A 23,721-nucleotide genomic window follows, 5' to 3' on the forward strand; every position below is an offset into this window, starting at 1 on the left:
TGGGAGGAGAGAGAAGAGAACGAGAGAGAAATCGTTCTCCCACTGGCCGTCGCCAGAGTGCTTAATATTCAATGACCTGGGAAACTCACGCAGGGGACGTCAAAACAACAGTGGTTTAATCATCTCAAAGAAGGAAGCACGGGGCGAAGTGAACTGCTGCTCTTGCACTCGAAGCCAGCGCTTGCCATTGGCGATTTTCTAACTTTTTGCTTTTAAGAATTCATTCCCAAAGTCGGGATGGAACGGCGTCTTGTATCGTATGCAAATACGTCTGCTGACGTAGTTGATCATGTGGGTTTTGGCGTAGATCCCCCTGTGATCGCCAATTTTTTTCGGCTGTTGTCTTTAGGATTCGGCAGAATCATTACAATCGTACGCTTCTATTGGCCGTACACGTGGAAAAGTACGCAATTTTGGACGCGTGCTGTCATTAACCTCACATCCCAACGTTTCCTGTTGGTAATAGGTAGGTAAGAATGGCTGAATTATTTGTGTCGTTTGGAAAAATAACAAACAAACCTTAAAGTTGCGTGCGCTTGAAGGCTCACAATAAGTAGTCGACTGAAACATGCCGTAAAGCGCTTCTGATGTCAGTTGTTTATTTCAGCTGAACTTTGTTTACTCAAGGTATATCGTAGAAAGTGAGCACCAGAATAACCGCATCGACCTGACCCGATAACCTCAGTTTTAACGTTTCCAGCGCTGTGATTTGGTGTGGCTTGCGGAAAGTTTCATAGAATGGTTAAAGTTAAGCGGTAATGGGCGCGAGAACATGTCTACTTCTCTGCTGTCGAAATAAGCAGCAAAATATGGCTACCAATGTCGACATGGCGTTACGTCGGTCCAAGTGATTTTTTTATTGGAGTCTGTTCTGCCTCAATAAAACCATATTTTCAATTGAAAGCCACGATCGGAATGCTATTTCGAACCGATAATGGTTAATTCATGCACTTGTATGAAGTGAGCATGGCACGCAACTACTTTGATTTCGGCTTGGTGTCGTATGATGTAGGCAGTGGTGACGCCTTCCACGACCATACTGCATGGCACACGCATCAGACGCGAGCCACATTGCAGCACTGTGTGTTCACATCTGTGATAGTTCCCAAAATTGTCGCATCCACACTACAAGAGGGCCGAAGCACCCTATATAGAGCAAACGTGCATTTCTGAAAGCTGAATACGCTAATAAAAAGTGCCGTTCTGAGTTGTTTAAAATTCTCGATATAGCATGCAATTGACGTGTCTTAGCCTAAAAACCATCTCGGCGAATATTGTGATTCGAGTGTGTAAAACTTGCGGCCTAACGCGTGATATTTGCTTCAGTCTTCAGTCAGATGGAATTCCATATCATGGACAGTGACCGATTTCCCATCTGTCAGTCATCCCGGGCTGTTTACTCATGACCAGCAGGTCTTGCCTACTTTTCATGATGTAGCTTCTGATAATCACTTTTAGACTATTTATAAGGTTTAATGGGTGATTGGAAAAATAACTAGCTGTTTTAACTGAGGGGTTGCTTGAGATTGAATAAAGTCAAATAACAATTGTGGGGCCCAAACAAACATCATGCAAATATATTTTCTAAACTACTCATTTTTCTCCTTCCATTAAATCTCATTACTATGTATAAAATACACTGCTTGTGTTTAGACCACATCATATCATGGACAGTATAATATAGTTTTATTTAGTTTAGTGCATAATGTTAAATGAGAGAGAGCCACTTTGGTTGCTCTGGTTTATTGACTAGTTCTTAATAACTTACTTGATCAATTACTATGTTGTTTTTTTAATCCGAGTAGATATTTGTCTTAACTTGGCTTTGTAGAACTGAACAGAATATTTATAAAATGCACACTATGACACACTATGTTTGTTGGAAGGGCATTCTGATACATTTTTATTATCACAAGTTTATTCTGCGTTGATACCATTTTGAAATAACTAAACATTCTCACTCTGCCTTGCAAAAATATGATTTGTGTTCACCTGGTGGGCCGTAGTATGGAAACATCTCTCATCACAAAGTTTTATTCATGGAACAAGACTAAGACAACTTTTGTAAAGTAGTGACACGTATCATCAAAAGTACAACTCTGGTTGAGTTGCTCCGGTTCAATATGCAGTTTGTGCCAGGTGACTGGCTGGATTCAAAATGGCTGCCCGCGTTCGTGAGGAGCTGACGTCTTTGAGGAGGTGGTTGCTGCTGCCTCTGCCTCGTAGCTCGTGCTGTCGGTGACTAAGCCGACAGTCGCTGATGTCACAGCCGTGGGCTGGGCTCCTTTGAAAGCTGTGTGTTCTCTGTCGGTGCTGGTGGTGACTCCACTGAAAGCAGAGCCTCTTTGTGAGGGAGTCTGGCCTCAAATTGGAGCCAGGTTATTTATTAGTCATCACTACTAAAGCTATTAATTTCCTTTTGCATTCATGTCCTGGAAGAGAGAGTCAAAACTGATGTGTGCTACCAGCTTAAGTTGCAGTTTAAAGCGGCATACTGCTCTGTTTTCGTATTAGAAATGCTGCATAAATGAGTACAACAAATCATGATTCATCACTATGCATGATCATATTCATGTCATAACTTGCGATCATACTTGTTTATGATTACATATTCGAGCATGTTGAGTGGCAGTGAAAGCAGCTGGGCTTCAATGCAGATGTGCCTCAGCATAGCAGATTCTTAGTTGAACTAAAGAAAATAAAACAATCAGTTTGAGAATGTTGTTTTCTTGACGTGAGAAGAGTTCAACTTTTTGCAGTCGCTCACTGTTGAGCAGCCTCTCAGTTGCCAATATTCTGCCCTACTTTTGCAGTCGTGACCCAGCTTTTGAAGGTGTAATGGAGAGACTGCATTTAACTGTACTGACCATAATTTTGAGGAGTAGAATGATAAATATTTCTAGCAAATGACTCAGAAGAGTGATAGAGGTTATTTCTTTTCATGTGCTAGCTTCAAGCAGCTGCATTATAAAGTCTTGAACTACATTCACCTTGTATCTGATCTGTTGAATACATTTTAGTTCGACTAAACGATTATAAAACTGTGAAAGATGGTGTTGCTCAATCAGGGACATAACAATGTGTTTGTAAACTGTCTTATGAATCCACTGACCTGTAACTTACAGTAAGGAGAAAATAAAATAAGGGCCTGCAGTCAACATTATCTGTCATGAGGAGTGTCACTCTGGAGAGATTATTATTTTCTCTGAGGCTTTTTTATGATGACATTTAAGCTCTTGCTAAACTGTTTTTTTTTTTTTTTACAGGTCAGAAGAAGCTGGGTAAAAAAAGGTGACAGAGGAGGAAAATTTGTCACATAGGACCTTACAGATATTGTGCTCTAAAAGGCGATCATTGACAGGTGGGTTGCTAATTTACAAAGATTTGTGATGATACAGTCAGTGATATAGAGTCCAAACTGAGCACTACAGTGATGTTTGTACTGCAGTGATAAACCATGCTTTGAATAATTCAGTGAAGCTATGTAATTAAATAAGCTTTCATCCTTTACAGGATTCAGACTTTGAGATAGACAGATAATAGATTAGGATGTGCTTGTTCCAATGAAAAGACAAATGCTAGTCAGTGAAGATGGGCCATTTTCATGCAAAACTATAACATCAAAGGTGAAGAATTTACCCACACCTCATGTCTCGCTTATCTTTCAGTTCTCTGCTTATAATATGTCCCCCCCCCCCACACACACACAGACATAAAAATAAAGACAAAAAAAGACAAATAGTCAAACTATAAGTAACAGCACAAATAAATACAATAGAGCAAATATACAAATATAAAAGTGCTTTTCAGGTTGGTCTTACATAGTTAGGTGCAGAAATTGAATAAAGTAATCAAATGTAATTCAACATTTCATATAATCCTTACTAAAGAAATTAATAGAATCATTATTAAAGTTTCAAAGGCTATTTAAAGTGATCTTTTGTTGTTTGATTAACATTGAAAACACAGACAGCATACACATGCACAAAGAACTCAGAGATTTGGTTAGATGCAAATGATCTAGGGATATTAAAATTATGACATACAGATAAATGATAATAGTTTTTTATGTCTGATAAGTGATAAATTCCTTGTTTTCTCTAAAAAAATGTAAACTACTATAAAATCAAAATCAATCATTTAAAATTATACAAGTGCATTTAGTCATCACACTATTATAATTAGTTTTGATCATTTCTAGATTGAATTTCTATATAATTTTATATTTATAGAAATTTCTATATAATTTCTATATAATAGATAATCATTGCTAGGTTAAATGTATAAATTATGAATATTTGAAAGTTGAACTTTAATTGAGCATTAGATGATGGCCTATATAATCTAAACGTAAAAATGGGGCAAATGATTGTGTATAAATAAATATTCAATATCGACTGATACAGAGCAATTAAAACAATCTCTAATAAATATATGGTAGAAAAATATTGCTAATTCCCAAAAAGAGCTCATGTCAGCTGTGGCATTCAGTGCATGACAAGACAATTGTGATTTATTTTCTCGTTCACATCAGCATGTTGTAATACATTAGATCAAATGGGGAAAGCTATAAACTAAAAGAGAACCAAGTTCATTCACAATCAGTTTTCTACCTCCCAGTTTTCTTCTCATCCCTAAAATGGTTGTGTTGGTGTCATTGTGGAGTCATGCAGAGCTTTAGATCTTAGTGTGATCTGTTATTCAGCCCTCTTGTGTGTTGTGACTCAAACTCACAGATGGCTGACAGCAGTGATCAGTGTCCAGTGGTACGAATCTGATAAACCAGTTGTTGAACATATCAGGCAGGCATAGAATCTGCCAAAAAGTATTTTTTCATGTAGTATTTCAGACAAAGCAAAGAAGACAAATGTTGCTATTCATTTCAGAACTCAACTGGCAGCAGTTAATGTTGTATAAATGTTATCAAGTCGCCAGATCAATAGTGGCTCTTTAGAATTATTAAAACCTGTTTAATGTTGCTCAAGAAAACATTTGCCAGCGAATGTAGTGTAGATACACAGTCATGTTAACCAGCCGGTGTTACCAGATTAGCGTTTTATTAAACAAAGTATTTCATCTGAAGCTCATAGACTCAGTGCTCACACATGACCCTGATCTCTTGATCCTCAGTGTGACCCTTTCCATGAGTATTTCATAACTCTCTGGGGTAGCAGCCGTATAAGTTAGTGGTCGGATACAGAGATTTGGTTTCTTTTGAAGACACTGTATGCTGCTGAGTCAGGCCTTTACAGCAGAAATATGCCCTCTGTATCTGGTTACTTCAAGTCAAAATTTAGCATGTTTTTCCCTGCATAATAGTGCCCATTTTCAAACCGATGCACTGTGATTCCTTTTGTTGAAAAATCTTATTTCTAAAATTACTTTAGACTCTTTCTGAAATTGATCGTTAATTTCATTGATGCTTAATTTTGAAGTTGGTTTCAAATTTTTATTACTGAGGGGAAAATGGTAACAGGGTTGAAAAAGTTGCAATCTTTGTAAACAGTTTCGAAAATCTATATTTTTTCGGACTGAATGAGGTTGACGATCAATGTTTTTTTCTCCCCTGCAAAGATAAATACCCCATTTTACTAATCAGTTGTTGAAAAAGATTTTTTTTTTTTTTAAAGAAGACTCTTCATACTAATCGTTTTGCTGAAAGTGTTGGGAAATTAGGTGTTTATTGCACCCAGACATTTATTTTTGTTTCTGTGTTAGTATAAACAAGATGCACATGTTAGGTTTTTTTTTTTACTTTAGTTTTGCTTGCACTCAATAAGCATAATTAATGCACCCACTCATACTGATTCATGAAAAATGTATCAGCATACACAACTATACAAATCTAGAATTAATAGGATGAATACAATCTCTCAGTGTGGGTTTCACCCCGAAAGAACAGGCTCGGCCAAAAATAGGAATGCAGAACGTTCCTCATCTGGATGTCTGTGGAGAAAATCCCTCCCACCTGCTGCTGGGCCGTTTCTATGGCAACGCATGAGTTCAGCTTTTTCAAGGCCTGTCCCTTGGTACCCCAAATCACTGAAAGCCTGGACACCTACCCAAAGGACTTTGCTCTGAGCTCTGTGTCATTCGCCTTCTGTAAAACCACTTCATTCTCGCATGCACCTACATCCATCCTCATTTAGAAAAACTATTTTTTCTCTGTTAAAAAATCTTTAGTTCTTATTACTACAGCCTTGAAATATAATCTTTATAGATTAATATATTGTTCAACTTCAGGCATACATTCTGCTGTGTTTACAGAGACCTCAGTCACCTCATTCTAACATTCAAAAGGAGTCAGTAATGCCCACATTTTGAGTCTAAAATTGTTGAAGGGGGTGTGATCTGTACCAATTACACTCAACATTTTTAGTCAGACTCAGTATTGTCATGAAAAATAGCACTCGGTGTACATCTGTGCAGTGCTGCAGGCTTCTAGAGCCCCATTTGATGAGATTTAAATTAATTCTGCCTCAATCCCAAATTCCCCCCCCACCCCCACTGTGCTCCACAGTATTAACAGAGCTCAGTCTCCGCCCTTTCACAGCGGCTCCGCATCAACATCCTCTCCTGGAAACATGCATGTCAATGTATTTGAATCTACAGGCAACCAACAGTACAGAAACTGTAGTTCATGCTAAACACCACTACCAGCCTGTGTTAATGGTTAAAGGTGCAATGTGTGAGATTTTTGAGGATCTATTTACAGAAATGCAATATAAGATCCATAACTATGTGTTCAGTGTATAAAGACCTTACTCAATGAACCGTTATGTTTTTATTACCTCCGAATTAGACATTTATATTTACATAAGGACTGCGATTCGATGCTAAATCGATTATCTGAATCTTTTTGTGTGTGTGACTATAAATACTTGGCTTTAAAAGTACGTAATGTTAAGTAATGACCCATAAAGAATTAACGTACAATATATTTTATTGACATTACAAAGGACCAACAGGAAAATAAATGTGTGCCTGAACTAGCAGCATAAGTTTTGTTGAAAGGCCAATCAAAGTAAAAAGCTACTATTTCATGTTGATTCAACTTCATTGCATTTCTTTACACACATGTGCACTGTTATGAATGCACACACAATGGAAGACTTTATTCTCAAAATGTTTCGACTTTAATCTCGAAACGTCTCGGCTGTAATCTCTAATCGTTTCGACTTTAATATCGAAATACTAGAATTTTTTTTTTTTTTTTTGACAGTTTTTTTTTCCGTTGCGATTCAGGGCTTCCGTATTTTCAGTAGTCAGCAGACAGTCACATCCCTTCACTGAAATTCTAAGGTTGCAAAAAGTGTTTGTTTTTAAAATTTGTTTTTAGTAATTTGCATTTAGCAGTTTTAACCACAAGTACATAACAATCAGTGTCCGTAATGACTATTGAGACTTGAGGCCAAGTAATAATTGTTTTTAAATGGTTTTACATTGAACACTATGTGATCATAAGTTAAGTGGTCTCATGCTTTATCATTCTTTATTGGCTGCAAGCCGTTGGCAAACACTTAAAATTGAGAGTGCATGAGTGTCTCCTTTCTTAGTGATTTCCATGAGGTAATAAATGTACTGGCTGGTTTAGGTGAATTTTAGTTTTTATGCAACCATCTTTTTTCCTCCGTGTAGCTGCTTATTCCCTGTTCCCTATTATTGCTTGTATTGCAGAACCTCTAGAGGGAACCAATATAAATACTAATAAATAATACAATATTGTTGATTTTTATTTTTATTATTAAATAAATTGTCTTTGAAAATGAGTTCATAAAAGCAGTTTGCATAATTAAATGTAAAAATGCTGATTTTTTTTTTCTTTTCTGTGAACTTTGGTTGTCCTTTTTTGCCCATAGTACAGTTTTCTCAAAGAAGAAACAAATAATTGCCAGGATTACATTATACTCGTGTTCTCACAGTGAGTTGAAGCTGTGACATGAGATGCTCAAGGTCCCATCCATATTTAATCAGTCTCCAATGTACTGAGATCTGCTGAGTGCACCACAGGCCTGAGGAAGGCTATTATTGGACTGGACAATTTCGGCCTAGCACAGGATGTTTTTGCCCCTCTCATCTGAACTGACCACCATATTGTTTGATGACTCTTATTTAATACACAGTACTAGGGTGTTATGTGTTAATGCTTTCATGCAGGAGCCTTAACACTTCAGCTTAAATTTTAATGAGGATCTGTAGTCTTGAAGTGACAATTAACAGTTAAAAAGCTGATACCTTTTGTGTTGATAGACATCTATCTAATCACATTGCAATGTCACACAGTGACCGGAAAGTCTTTTTTTGTTCAGCTGTCAAACTGGATTTTCAAATAAAGCGTCTTAAGGCAGTCACACACTAGATGAGGCAGACATAACACATGCAGTATCCTAAAATCAAAACTATTGTTTTTGTTTTCTATGAGTCTTTCTTTGCACACCGCAGCTGATGTTGCACGTTTTCCAAGATCGACCTTTTACAAAATTCCTGGCAAGGGACGTGTATATTGTAGACGACAACTTGATTAAAGCCAATGTTTCAAGAACAACCTCGCCAACAACATTTTTTGGTCAGGAAGTTCAGTCTGGACTCGATCCATTGAGGAGTAATTATGATTGGTTCAGAAATCGTCGGGCCAATCAAATTGCCAGGACGGGATTTATACAATGATGGACAGATGATCTGCAGTTACGCAATCATCACGTTATCAAAGAGCACTTGGGTTGAACTGGTTTCCCTCAAAGATGACTGCAGCTGGAGAATTGAGATGTATAGATTCCTTGCTACGGGATGCTTTCCTACTGGATTTGGCAAAAGTTTAATTTATCAGCTGGCGCCGATGGTCGCTAAGAAGATAAAACGCAATGAAAACCCTGTGGTCGTTGTGGTTTCTCCTTTGGTCGCACTCATGGAAGACCAAGTAAAAGAAGCAACACTCATTATTTTACTACTTCTTCCTCCAGCTTGAGTGCGTTCTGTTGACAACTAGTGTGCTCAACATATGTCACTTACTGCGTTGCTCTGATTGGTTGTTGGTCAATCCACTTGAATGCAGTTTTTAGAATATCAGGCTACAAATAACGCCTAATTATAGAGAATCTTTGTTTTCTTTATGTCCTGTGTCTGACCTCCTTAAGCACCAGAGTGATTGTTATACATATAGGCTATAGTTCATACCTACGTAGATTATACCTTAATTCTCATGCTTAATAATCTGTCCTGCTTCATTTCCCCTTTTCTTGTTTTAAATAGGCTTTGTGGTCTGGGATGAAGTCTCATGAAGTCTTCCATTGGAGCTGACATTCACAGTCAGCTGAAACATCCTTTACCGATCCTCCACCAGACAAAGACCTGCCCATTGCCCATCACAAGAGTCCCCCTGCACTGTACCGTCTTACTCCCTGACCATGGCTAGTCGAAGAAAGTCTACAACCCCCTGCATGATCCGACCAGATGACTTGGTGACTGCAGACGATCCAGAAGAAACGGATTCTTGTGTGGACGGTACAGAAGAGAATGGATCATCACATGTGTCTTCTAGTGAGGACTGTACAGAGAGGAAGGGTTCTGTAAACTCTATGCAGGAAGCAACAGAGGTAGAGAAACCTGACGTGAAAACGCGACCACAGAGGAAGCTCCAGGGAGGCTATGAGTGCAAATACTGTCCCTTTTCCACACAAAACCTCACCGAGTTCAAAGACCATGTTGATTCCAACCACCCCAATGTTATACTTAACCCACTTTACTTGTGTGCAGTATGCAACTTTAACACAAAAAAGTTTGATTCTTTGACAGAACACAATGAGAAGTGCCATCCTGGGGAGTGCAACTTCAAGTTCAAGAGAATCAAATTAAACAGTCAGACCATTCTAGAACAGACAATCGAAGGTTCAAACTGTGCAGTCATCTATGATACAACCAGCCCTCAGTCAGGAGAGGACTTAACTGCTTTTCCTTCAAACAAATCCACTACTGTTAAGCTGGCTAAGTCCAAAGCAGACAGTTTACGGTTACAAGACGATAGTCCGCTGGACAAACTCCCTCAAGATCTCCCGAAAAAGCAAATTACTGCAGTGAATGTGAACGGGACTGTGATAATCCCAGATGCAACTCTTAAAGATGGCCTCTCTCATATAATGCCATCTCTGCAACGCCCACCTAACTACAACTTAGTACCAAAAATCGCCGTCCCCTTGAACACTTCAAAATACAACCCCTCGTTAGATGGCAACTTGACTCTCATCACCTCCTTCAACAAATTTCCGTACCCTACTCAAGCAGAGCTCTCTTGGCTTACTGCAGCCTCCAAACACCCTGAAGAACAAATTAAAGTATGGTTCACTACCCAACGACTAAAACAAGGAATCAGCTGGTCTCCTGAGGAAGTTGAGGAAGCACGAAAGAAAATGTTCAATGGAACGATTCAGTCTGTTCAACAAGCATTCACTGTCTTTCCTGCTCAGTTAGCTCAGTCCACTAAAGCTTCACAGCCGCTTATCCAGACTGTCTCTTGCCATGTCCTTGGACAATCTGGCCTAGTGTTGGCACCAGTTGCCAATGGCTCAAATTCGACCTGTTCTCCTCTCACACTAACAGTCACAAATCAATTAGCACAGGGTGTCAAGAGGCCCCATACAGCACCACTGGTTGCCCCAGAGATAAAGAGGCCTTCAATAATCCAGTCCGTTCAGAGTACTCCAAAGTCTGTCTCTCCAACACCAAGTCTTTTTTCAGATTGTGAGAAAACCCCTGATCAGATTAGAGAGCTGACCACTAGCTATGCTCAGTGCCAGTTTCCTGATGATGAAGAAGTGTATCGTCTCATCGAGACGACTGGCCTCTCCTGGGGAGAGATCAAAAAATGGTTCAGCGATCAGCGCCATGGAAACCATAAGGCAGTGCAACAGATTAAAACAGACTTCTCTTCAAAGGACAGCCAACCACATAAGCCTGTCGCCACACAGTTTCCACTACTAGAGAGAGTTAAAGGCAAATCCTCTGAGCAAATGAAAAAGTTAGAGGAAAGTTTCCAGAGGACTAGCTTTCCAACCCAGGCTGAGATGGAGAACCTTGTAGCCGACACCAGGCTCTCCAAAAATGAAATCGATTGCTGGTTTGCGGAGCGCCGTGCACTACGTGACAACCTGGAGCAAGCCTTGCTCAACTCGATGGGTTTGAAAAGGTTTGAGCATCACCTTCAAAGGGGTACATTGAATGGAGTCCATGAGCAGGACAGCAGAGTCAGGGACTCGCCTATTTCCGTTCTCACGTCCTCAGTGTGTCCAGAGGCCATTGATGGCAAGTCTCTCTGCCTCCTTAAAGACGTGTTTGCACAAACCCAGTGGCCCTCACCAGAGGAGTACAACCAACTAGAAATCCAAACAGGGCTAGCTCGTACTGAAATTGTCCGCTGGTTTAAGGACAACAGATCTGCTCTGAAGAATGGAACTTTGGATTGGATGGAGCAATTTCAAAGTCTTAGCAACAAAAGACAGAATGGACAAAACAGCTTGTTGATCACAGATCAGACACAGAGTGTCCTAGAAAGGCATTTTCAAGAGGCAAAGGTACAAAAAGGGGAGGGTTTTGAGAAGCTTGCAGAGCAGCCAAAACTAACCAACCAGGACATAGTAGAATGGTTCACCAGTAAACTGGGCCACAACATGCCTGATATCAGCAAAAGCAAGGAACATGGGCAGGGAAGTGTAGATGGTAAGAGGTGGGTTTCCTTGGCAGCTGACATTGACAGCAAAGACTATGATGCACAGAAAGTGGCACGAGACCTTGAAGTGCTGTCAGCAGAACACCGAGTGACAGGATGAAGTTGTAAAGGTAATAGTCTTATTTTATTTTAACTAGCTGGTTGATGTTTTGAATGGAGGAGCAAGACAGTTGCTTTCTCGGAGTAATAGCTGCTTCCCATGATAATGCAGCAGATGTGGCTATAAGACACCCAGGATGTCAGCAGTCTGTAATTTAGCCTTTAGAAAAACAGCTTAACATTGAGCCGAGCCCAAATTATGTGTTAGTTTGGAAGGGGGCAGTGTCGATTTTCGTTTTTCTTTCAAGCCTCCATCCATAATTTATGTGAGTCAAGTGGCATTTGTTGCTTGTTCTGTTGCAGAAGAAAACAGGCTGCTATGACTGAACTACATGGGCCTGATGATTAAGGAATGACCTTTGTTGTCGTGTATGGAACCAATGATCTCATATCTGGACTCTGAGGTTATCAGAGACAAGATGGACTGGGAGCATCTGTGAAACGCTGTCCAGAGGGTGACCATGGAGTGCCAAAGTTTGACTGCTTTGTTGTTATGTGTTTGTTTTTTAAAAGGGCCCTTGTAAATATTTTTTTCTGTACTTAACAGATTTGTAAACTTTTTTGAAGATGAGACTTTTGTTACATTTATAATAGGAGTCCCAAGACATTTCCTTTGACCCTTATAATGGAATGTTCAATCATTTTTGTGTGGACAAAAAATCAACCCACCTGCTGGTGAAGCTGTTATAAAACACAATGTGGTCCACGATGGCACTTAACATTTCAAGTGGACTCACACACACACACACAAGCGGTGCTTTGATAAAAAAACATCTCATTCCAGAAAACGAGGTGATATTATGGACTTTTCTTTGGACCATAAACACTTTGCCTGCCATCTCATACTGTACCTAATCGCCAAGGGGTAGAGCCACATGGTGGACAAAATCAATACAATACAGTGATGCACAGCACATGTTTATTTGTAGTCATAGGCTATTTTTTGGCAATATTACAGTAACTTCAAAATTATACTTATCTTGGCTTTTCCTGGTATTCAAGGCATAGTTCCATTTTCCACTATTCAGCTGTGAACTGCTTTCAGCTCGTTTAAGTGTATTTCTTTTTCCTGCTGCTGCTTTTAGTGTCATGTTCAGACATGTATCAGGAATACTGTACTGCTACCAAGAAACCTGCTTGCTCTTTATAAGAACCAGTCTGCTGTAATTCAATAAAACACAAATGATTGAAAGCATGTTCTGAGTTTCATTGTTTACACAACGGTACCATTGCCAAAGTAAAAATTAAAAAAACAAACTAACAAAAAACACAGCTACATTTCTTCGGGAGCTGCTAATTTTCGTTACAGTAAAGGGATAGTTCACTTTGAAATTAATTTTTCATATGTTTTAGTTTACCTCAAGGGCATCCAAGATGTAGGTGTCTTTGTTTCCACAGCATTTTCCATTTTGACATTTTATTTTTTGGTCAAACCGTTCTTTTCTGTCAGTCATACACTGGAGGTTAGGGGAGGGGGGAAGGGGGGTTAACATTAAAAATAACTTTAATGACTCGTGAATGTAAGTACGCACTGATGGCCTAAGACACGAAACGAGCGGGTTGTGTGAGAAAACGAACAGCATTTATATCGGTTTTACCTCGTTAACAGCCGTCGAACTGATCTGAATCATATGTCCAACTGAACCGTTACACCGGAAGTGATCTCTCGTGCGTCTACGTCACGCACTGGAAAATCGCAATGGAAGACAATTTCGATATATCTAAATATGTTTAGTCAAAGATAAAACTTCTGAAATCTCTGTGTAAACAATGCGTGACGTAGACGCGCGAGAGACCACTTCCGGCGTAACGTCTGGAGACGGTTCAGTTGGACATCTGATTCAGATAAGTTCGACGGCTGTTAACAAGAGTTAAAGACGACATAAATACTGTTCGTTTTCTCACACAAACCGCTCGTTTCGTGTCTTAGGCCATCAGTGTGTACTTACATTTACGAGTAATTAAATCATGTTTAATTTTGACTTCTCTGTGCATGCTCTTTGAGGTGAACCGAGTGAGGACCCCCTTAACCTCCAGTGTATGACTGACAGACAACAACGGTTTGACCAACAAAATGCTTTGGAAACAAAGACACCTACATCTTGGATGCCCTTAAGCTAAAACATATCAAAAATTAATTGCTAAGTGAACTATCCCTTTAAGAGTCCATTCAGGGTGCTGCAAATTTTAAATGCAACTTTAAGGCGTCTGTATCCTGAGTGTGTCCCTCAAGACACTGAAATCAATGTACTCAAATATTGAGCACAGTTGCTGTATATTTGTAGCATCAGTAATCAAAAATGCACTCAATGAAAGCAATAATTGAAGCACTAGAAATGTAAACTGAACTAACATTTTAGTAAAGCTTGTAGATTAGAACAGTAGTAAATTTTATTTGACAAGGATTTTGGCAAAATCACCATGTATAATTTTAATGTGACTGTATCACACTATTATATACCATATGCACACAAAGGTGTCTGGATTTTGTAAAGCACCTTAATCAAAACAATGTGTTGAGGGACATATATAATATTAAACAATATGTGTACAATGCATACTACAAATAAAAAATTCTGTTTGCTAGTCAGACTGCAAGTGTAACACAGGATATCTTAGTTTGATCATCTGTAATTTGAAAAATGCTTGGATGGCAGTTTTACTGTAAATGGATTGATTGATAATCAACTCAAGGCTGGCATCTAACAAACAGACTGAAATATGCACAGCACTTTCATCTGCATGTTTAGATTCTGATTGGTAATTCAGTTAACTGACAAATACCAAACATAAGCAATATTACAATTTAGACAAACGAGGTGATTAAAAAACAAAAAAGCATTTTCGATATAAAATCTATGTCCATTCCTAAACAATCACGCTAACAGACAATCGACACTGACCATTTCATACAGAAATTAATCGGCTACATTTGACTGTTAGCAAGTAACATGAAGCCTGCATACGTTGAATGATGTGGTCATAATATGGGAAACAAAATCAAAGTCCCCTGAATTTCCTACAATTACACCAACTCTGCTACCGCACATATTTTTGCAGAGTTTCTGTACACACTGTGAAACTCAATAACAGTGTGATGTGACATCGAGAATAAGAGGACATTGTAACGCTGGGACAGAGCCCCTGTCACTTTTCCTTTGCAGGTCAGAAGAAAAGAACAGAAATGAACCCCAAAACATAAAATCCATATTCTGCAGCATTGATGGTAGAAGTTTCTGTATTTATCCATTAATGCCAGAGTCAAAGGCTTTAGTCGTCCCCCAGACGAAAGCCTTGACCCCAGTTATGGCGCCCACCACCGCCGCCGCCGCCTCCTCCTCCTCCTGCCTGCTCTTGGGGTACAGGTCTCCTGCTCGGAGGAACGCCGAATCCAGACACCCCTCCTCGTCGATTTGGGAACATCTGGTATCTTAGGGAGGGGAAAAAAAATGATAGGAAACCTTTGACAATAAAGCACTATACAATATTTTTCCAACACTTAATTACTTTAATTCACCTATGGATTCATTAAATAAATATTTATTTATCAGACACCAGCACTTCTTGTCTCATAATAGAAAATTGAGGCCAGCTGTGCAGCCAAAACTCACAGGAACTGTGGGGTGGACAAGAAGGACCTGCCACCCAGGTCCATGGGGTATTTGAACATCAGAAAAAAGTAAAGGTGGCCAACCAAGTTCCCAATCAGCTCATTGACAACACTGAAGGAAAAAAAAAATTGGTTATTGTTACAATAATTATTATGCCACTGTGATGACTCATTGTTATGCAGCATCTACATCAAATTGCTGTAATATATAAACATGAATATGTGTGGGGGGAAAAGATTCTTACGAGCCACCAATGATATAGTTGAATCCCAGAATTACCCAAGGGAGATAACAAGCCTGTGTTAGTGTGAAAATTAATAGGTTTTAGTGTGGAGCATTAAAAGTCACATCAGGATTTCATTTAAAACATACTATAGTGATGTATTAAATACCTTGAATCTGGTCCCGAACCAGAAAGATACAATCGTGTCGCGATTTAGCTGAGCCCAGACATACAGAACAGACATGATCAAAGGGATCATCAGGAGCTGCAAAACACAAGCAACCCAAAATCCATGAACAAATAAATAGAGAAATAAAAAAAATAAAACAACATAATAAAATTTCTGTCTCACAACATAGATACAAATAGTTTTAACTGTCATGCAACATTCCTTAAAGGGTTAGTTCGGTATTTTACAGTCAAAGCCAAGTTTTAAAATTGTTTCTGATGAAATAGAACGGTTAAGATTGAATTTGGACAAATGCTGTTGTCCCGGGAATTTTAGGTTTCTGTGTTAGCAAACCCAATAAATAATAAATGTTTCTTGAGCACCAAATCAGCATATTAGAATGATTTCTGAAGGATCATGTGACACTGAAGACTGGAGTAATGTTGCAAAAAATTCAGCTTCGCATTACAGGAATAAACTACATTATACGATATATGAAATAGAAAACGAATGGCATTACATACTAAAAATATGCTTTAAAAAAGATATTATTATACTTGGTATCAAATAAGATTTTTTATTTTAACTACTAGCGTGAAATTTCCATGATGTTACAGCAAGTCTACAGTGTTGGCTCCTGTGATTTATATCAACATTAAACTGATATAATATTATAATAAAATATTTCAAATTTAAAGGCATCAAAAATGTGGTAGCATGGGTAAAGGGAAAAAAGGCATACTAACCTGCATGTCCATCATTAAGCCTGTTATCTGAATTACAAATGTTAAAGGGAAATGCACATGCTTCCAAGAAAAGCTTTTGCTTGCTGTCCGGAAGTTAAAAAAACATCCTTAGAGAATATTAAATCATTTAATGCAATATCCTAAAATGCTGAATTCAGCATAACACTTTCACTGACTCAACTTTACAGTAATGTGTGTATGCGCTGCACAGACGCAAATCATTTGATGACATTGAATAATATTTGTGCTACACTGAATGACCCATTTATTCTTTTAAAATATTACTGTATAGTGTGCACATGGCAGAAAGGATACAACAATGCAAAGCCAGTTGAAAAGCAGCATGAACATGTAGTCTGCTGGTCTTCCATCAAAAGCTCCTGTGAAAGGGAGAACAGATGATGATTAGTATGGAATGTCAATTCTCATTTCATTAAAGCTGTAGTCACTCCTTTTTCCAGTTTTACACAAAATGTAAATCAAAACTGAAATTGAAAATGAAGCCTAATTAAAGCCATTTTATTTTATATGGAGCGGCTCACCACAAGAGGGGCGCCATTTTGAAATCCCATAATCAAATAAAAAGTTCTTCCTTTATTTTGGTAATCCCCCTATTGTCATTAGAGCATTTTTACAACGGCATCAGTTGAGTCATCCACGCCACTAGGCATCAGTATAAAAAGGCTGTTCACGCCAAGAACGATAACTATGATAACTATATCAGCATCCACATCAATTGATTATAACATTATAATATATACTATTGACCTTGGTGTGAAATGGGATTTTAAAGGGTGATAACTATAGTGATCATTTTTTAATAATTGTACTTATTTTATGAGAACAGAAAGTCCACACCACAGCTATTACAATAACGACACAAACTATTTTTGTAATGACTACGAGAATTTTTTTTTTCAGCATTTAAAAAACATTTACTGACAATCAGAATCCATCCAACTTTAAAAAGCTTGAGGCTGCAGATGACATAACTGCTAAATACTAATACTTTTCAGTCCAGTCAGACGCTATTCTTATTAAAAGAGGTTTAATATATTTAGGGACACTGAAGCTACCTGTTTCAAGCCTTGTGGAGTACTGGTAGAGAAAATACAAATTAACCAAGTAGAGAAAACCAGTCCCTGGGCCAACTGGGAAATACAACGTTGCAGATAATGGTCTCCATATCTGTTGAAAGAGCACAGAAAAATTATTAGTGACTTGACGCAGACCACCATTGGACATGCCCATAAATTCTGGCCAATTAAAACAGATGTTTCAAGGTAGTCATTCGACGTAATAAACACATATGTGAGACACGTAAACTGCAGTAGAGTTATAGAAAAACAACAGGCACCGAGTATACTCAGCAGTTACAATTTGTAACCACTGCTTGAATTTAATGATAAAAGTGGCATTCATGCCTGCACTGCAGAGCGGATTCACAGTCCATGTGCCTGAGCATGACTACAGCTATTACACCAAAGATCCCGCTCTGAGAGGAACACACACTCATCTGGTTTGTTATTCTGCAATTCCCAGTTTAGGAAACCTAGGTTAGTAAACAACAGAAAAACACCCCAGCACAATAAAAAAAAAAAACTCTAGTGTTTAATTTTCGCTCAACATGCACATGCACACTTTATCCCTCTCTATAGTCTCGGCTGTCTCGTCCTCCTCCCTTTCCCTGTATCCCTCCCTCACTTTTAGTGCTTTCTCTCCTCCCTCAGGCACACACAGAAACTCTGAGCTAGCAGGGTTTTTGGGTCTGGGGCACAGTGAATCCGCTGAGCAGCAATGCTTAGATGTTGGCTCTGCGGTAGCCAGGCAGTCCAGCGGCCCCCCTCGCGCACTGCAGCATAAATCACACCAGCTCACTTATGTGGAGAGGTGACCTCTGGGCACTGCAGCGCAGAGAAAGTGGGTTAAAAAGCACAGCAGGATTGGGATGCTGCGAGAGTATAGAAAAAGAAGAGGTTTATTTTGTCTAAATGGTTCCTTTACAAAACAAATGTGCCAATGTGAGCACTGGTTCACTTTGACAAAAAGCTCTGTGTTGCCCTTAGCGTGGCAATTTACACTGTTATTTCTCACTCTATTGCAGCTATATCTGCACATAAACCCCATTTGAATAGGCTCAATGTCTAAGTACCTAAATTCCAACTAAAATTGCAGCTACAAAACTGATCCAGAGGTTAATTAGCCATTTTTCATGCATCACCCACGAAAAAGGTGTCTTAGGAAACAGATTAAAAGCAATATTCATGCCATTCACAAGCTACATTACCCAACAACTGACAGTAAAAAGTCACTGTGACGTGACATATGCTAAATGCCACAAAAATGACTAGATAGTGTAATGTGGGTTTCCAGGTATTCAACATTATAAAAAAAACTTTTAGGGGAAAGGTGCATTATCCTGCAACACAGCTTGCAATTTTAAAACAGGGGGGTTTAACCTTTTAGATTCCACAGAACCAGTCAAATATGATCATCCTCATATGATGGACCCCCATCCTAAAATTCATACGGCAGCTATAATTTTCATGCATAAAGATCCAATTTATACTGTGAAAAATTACAATTATAAGTAAAATATTATTTGGAAAATATGTTCATTAAATCTATGACGTTTTCCCCAACACACTAATTAATTTTAATTAAATATGTCTTACATTAAATTATTTATTTTAATTTAGATTTTATTTATTCCACTGTTTTACAAACACCCATAACATTCTTTTATGCTTTTAACCATAGACAACACACAAATAGCTTTACGCCACCTGGTGGAAATTATTGGTACCAAAAACAATAAATATGATTAAAAAGAAATGATTAATGAGCTACCATGATTAATTACATATTTTTACATATTTAAAAGCATAATATTTTAAAGTTTAGGCATATTGTTAGAATTATACATTTAAAAAAGCCGACCTCCAAAATGTGGAAAATAAATAAACTATTATTTATATTATATTCTAAGTCGAAAAATGTAAATATTTTCTAATCAGAATCAGTAAACAATGTTTTTTTTTTTATGTCAAAGAAAAAAAGAATAAATATTTAGCAGTATTGGTGTCCCGGAAGTAGTCTCCAGACGCGTACTCAGCTGTCATTGGTTGAGCAGTGAGCACAGATCTGGCTGAGGCTCGTTCAATGTTACGGTCTTTGCTTTTATGTGAGTGCGCAACTTTTAAATTAAACGGCCTTTTTTCAGCCTTTTAACCACATAGCTCCTGTATAACAATTTGAATGGTGTCTTGAGAGATGGAGAGTGGGATTAAATATGTTGTAAATTGAATCAGTAGATTGTCGATGCACATATTGCCCATGTGTTACGGTTTTGCCATTCTTATACTGCATTATCGTAAAACATCGCATTAACTATTCGTTTCGACAACTTTTAATGTCTAGCATGCAAGCTTCCTAATGTGCAACTAAATATTACAACACTAAACATGTATAATTCAGGCAATCGTGAGTAGTGTGTACACAACCATACTTTAGTCAGCATTATGCTAATCAAAAAACTGTCAATCGTAATCATCATCAACCATAGACATAATAATATGTCTATGTTATCAACAACAACCGCTTAACTTACTTCAGCTCAGTAATTTAGCCCATGTGTGGGCATCTGTTAAACGTTGATTAGGCCTACAAGGCCTTGTCACCGCTACTGTTGTCTGTCTATGCAATGTTTAGTTTAATCTAAATTTAACTTACCTGAAATTTATGTAAGAATGCCTCCGGCCATAACACAAGGTACATAGGACTGATTAATCCCAGCTTTCCTATTAGCGGCACAGCAATTGAGCCAGCAAACCAGTAACGGGTGATGAACGGGATGTTTTTAAACCAGTCCCCGATATCTGACATCTTGCCATATGATTTAAGACCCTGTTGATTCTCTGTCGGTTCTCCGCCGATGCAAGTTTGGAAAAAGAGCAGGAGCAACAAACGAAACTGTGATCACAACGCAGAAATGCTGTTTCAGTCTTTTTCTATTTTGGTTACCCTGGTGTACGCAACTCCTTTCCCGTTTAGTTTACATGACGTGGCCGCGCACAGACGTGTCCTTGTTACGAATTTCCGTTCAATTTGACTGTCAAATTAATAGTCACGCAAAGAAATATGGAGTTTTTACAAAGTCGAAAAATGCTGATATTTGAAAATTTAACTTTTTGTCAGCGATATAGTTTTTTTGTAACAATCTCTGTCACAGTTATGTACAATGTAGTGCATATTTTAAGACTACGTTATGATTATTAAATCGTTAGAAGTCTTTTATATTGACGTGTCATTCACGGCCTTTTGAAACCGGAAACGATTATTGGCGCTACTTTTGGTAAAGCGAAAGGTTTTTGTATTATTTGTAAAAATGTCGCTAAGAGGTCATTTAATGTGCCAAAATGCTATTACGACCACCTAGGTCAATAAGTTGCTAATACGTTTTGATAGATAAGTTAGTTGACTAAAGAATAAAATATATAACGTTAATTATTTAACTCATCGTGTTGTGCTAAACCTGTAACGTCATGACTTTCTTTTTTCCTGATTTATTTTACGTGTAAAAAAATGTGAATAGTGATGATAACTAAAGCTGTCATTCTGTCCGTCATCGCGACATTTCTCGTGCACTATCGATTTTTAATGTTCCTTCCAGTGGGCTTTTGTCAAAGTAACGTTTGGTGAAAGTGAATGATAAAGCTGCACGTGTGTTTGTGGGTTGAATTTGTGTTCATTTCTATTCCAGCAGCCCCATTCCTTCTAAAGATGTCTCTGAGCACAGTACAGTCCACCGTATCCACTCTGAAGTCATGTCAAACAGATATTGCAGCTTGTATGGACATGATATCAGACGTTGCGCTGGGAATAGTTGAAGCACAAGGTGAGCAGCCAATGTTTATCTACAATTAAACCGTTTTTTTTTTTACATCAACACTCAACAACTAGCTAGCTATATATGTATGTGCACACACACACACACACACACACACACACACACACACACACACACACACACACACATATATATATATATATATATATATATATATATATATATATATATATATATATATATTATGTGCATTTTAATAATGTGCATATGTGCATATAATAATGTGCATTTTTATTGAATTTCAGGTATGGATAACAGTTCAGCTCTAAAGAAACTGGAGGACATGATTCTGGAGTGTTCCAGACTGGACAGAGAAATCAATTGTTTTGTGGACTCTGTTGATGAGATGACTGCCCAGGTTTGTCTTGCTGTCTATTGACACAATCTTTGTCAAGTTCCCCACTGAGCCACCCTGGCTTTCTCTCATATGTTCTGCAGGTCACACAAGAACCTCCGGAGGCCATGGTTAATCTAAGAAACTCTGTAAAGGGCCGTTTCACTGAATTAATGGCTGGAGTTTCAGACACAGACTTGCAAAGGCACAGCAAGGTGGTTGCCTTCAAAGACAGTGTCAGGAAATATGCCATGCAAGGTGGGACACAACACTTCTTGCAGCATAGCATTCACAAACAATGTGTCATAAGTGATACCATTCCTTAATCTATATTTGTTCAAATGTGTTTATGAAGCAGGTCAAACTCCAGATGAGAACGAAGAGGAGGAACTGGATGAGGATATTGCAGTTACACAGAGCCAGACAAACTTCATCTGTCCTCTCACCCAGGTAAACTTGATCAAGTGCATAAGATGTTATGGCTCTTGAGTTAAAAGTTCACATTTGTGGTAGTGTCTTTGTGTGTATTATTTCTATTGCATAAATAATAAACTTACAGAAATGTTATTTGACTGTATCTTGTTCTGACAGGTTGAGATGGTCAATCCAATGAAAAACAAGAAATGCAATCATTACTATGACCAAGTGGCTGTACTTGAAATGATTAAGTGCAAGCACAAAAATAGGAAGACATTTCGGTATGTAGCCACTGCTCATTTCTGTCTGTACCTTCTTGTCCCAATTAAGTATACAGTTAATTAATTTCCATATCCTGCCACCAGCCAGTGTCAATGTAAACTTAATTTTTTTTTATATATCTTTCTGGCCCCAAACCTTTGAACAGTAGTGTATAAAACAGCCTGTTACCCACTTTTGTCATTTTCTTGACAGCTGTCCAAAGGTTGGCTGTGATAACAAAGATGTTCGGGAGTCGGACCTCGAGTTGGACTTGGTTATGAAGAGAATGATCCAGAACCACAAGAGACAGAGCGGAAAAACTTAAGCGGACTAAATCAGTCGCAGATGTTACTTGTTCTGTTTAAAATGGTTTGCCTTAATTTAAATTTAGAACTGGAGGCTTTTTTATAAATATGGTTTGTGTTATAGTTAATGTGTAACATTTCAAACACATTGGAAGTTCATGTTTGTAATAAAAATATAAATGCACTATGCTTACCAATGCTGACTTTTTTTTAAATAAACAAGAAATATTTGTTCCTTCTCAATTCTCACTGTCAAACCGCAGATTACCTATAAATGTTATCCTGCAATCCTTAGTCAATGAGAGTGGGACTCTTTTCATCTGTCAATGAAAAAAAAAACCTTCCTTTCAAAACCCAATTCACAACCAGACATTTATTCAACAATTGCGCTCTAAAATAATCCATTAGAATCAGGCCAAAAGCCTGTTTTATATTACTCCACCATGTCACAAAGACATGAAATCAGCATGAGACATGAAAAACCACTGGGCATTAAACCAGCTTAAATTTTACAGGTTTATTTTAGTAACTCTTTGACTGCCCCAAAAACCTTTAACTGTACAACTAACTAAAATAATACAAACTTTGAAGTTTGAAAATCTGTCTATGTGGAAAATTCAGACACACACATTGAGACATAAAAAGGACAGTCTGATTGGTTACGCCCAGTCAATATGAAACCAGCATCTGAATTTGCCCCAAAGACCCTAACAGACATAAACAGGAAAAGGATCACATGATCAAAAGTCTTAGATGGTTCTGTGTGACTAGTTATTTCTTGAGAATAAGGCCTGGTTTCACAGACAGGATTTAGATCACGCCAGGAGTAATCCATTGTTAAATTAGGACATTGAAATAGCTTTATAAATGTGCCTTAGAAAAAAAAATATATTACTGATGTCTATCTTAAGACAAAACAAAGGCACTG

At 38.1% G+C, this 23,721-nt stretch overlaps 3 protein-coding genes across 10 annotated transcripts; 2 read left to right on the plus strand and 1 right to left on the minus strand.

Moving 5' to 3' along the window:
• Positions 1–304: 304 nt before the first annotated feature.
• Positions 305–11,829, plus strand: zhx2a (zinc fingers and homeoboxes 2a). Its single transcript, XM_089117678.1, has 3 exons — positions 305–466; positions 3,267–3,361; positions 9,250–11,829. The coding sequence occupies exon 3, from the start codon at positions 9,405–9,407 to the stop codon at positions 11,817–11,819; it is 2,415 nt and encodes an 804-aa protein (XP_088973804.1). The 5' UTR covers positions 305–466; positions 3,267–3,361; positions 9,250–9,404; the 3' UTR covers positions 11,820–11,829.
• Positions 11,830–14,880: 3,051 nt separating this feature from the next.
• On the minus strand, positions 14,881–20,634 carry derl1 (derlin 1). The gene is made up of 8 exons (XM_039679773.2): positions 20,300–20,634; positions 17,644–17,755; positions 16,883–16,947; positions 16,568–16,594; positions 15,822–15,917; positions 15,674–15,726; positions 15,430–15,540; positions 14,881–15,248 (listed from the first exon to the last, which is right to left on the minus strand). The coding sequence occupies exons 1-8, from the start codon at positions 20,450–20,452 to the stop codon at positions 15,089–15,091; spliced, it is 777 nt and encodes a 258-aa protein (XP_039535707.2). The 5' UTR covers positions 20,453–20,634; the 3' UTR covers positions 14,881–15,088.
• Positions 19,686–23,042, plus strand: nsmce2 (NSE2 SUMO ligase component of SMC5/6 complex). 8 transcript variants are annotated; one of them, XM_039679776.2, is made up of 7 exons: positions 19,686–19,751; positions 21,330–21,464; positions 21,722–21,834; positions 21,915–22,068; positions 22,166–22,260; positions 22,402–22,508; positions 22,702–23,042. In XM_039679776.2, the coding sequence occupies exons 1-7, from the start codon at positions 19,730–19,732 to the stop codon at positions 22,811–22,813; spliced, it is 738 nt and encodes a 245-aa protein (XP_039535710.1). In that variant the 5' UTR covers positions 19,686–19,729; the 3' UTR covers positions 22,814–23,042. The 8 variants fall into 8 exon arrangements, with proteins under 8 accessions (XP_039535710.1, XP_039535712.1, XP_039535715.1 ...); XM_039679778.2 differs by lacking the exon at positions 19,686–19,751 and adding an exon at positions 20,782–20,921; XM_039679781.2 differs by lacking the exon at positions 19,686–19,751 and adding an exon at positions 20,903–20,921 and having other exon boundaries at positions 21,333–21,464.
• Positions 23,043–23,721: the final 679 nt, after the last annotated feature.

This window comes from Pimephales promelas, chromosome 12 (assembly GCF_988280905.1).
Source record: "Pimephales promelas chromosome 12, fPimPro1.hap1.1, whole genome shotgun sequence".
Lineage (NCBI taxonomy): Eukaryota > Metazoa > Chordata > Actinopteri > Cypriniformes > Leuciscidae > Pimephales > Pimephales promelas.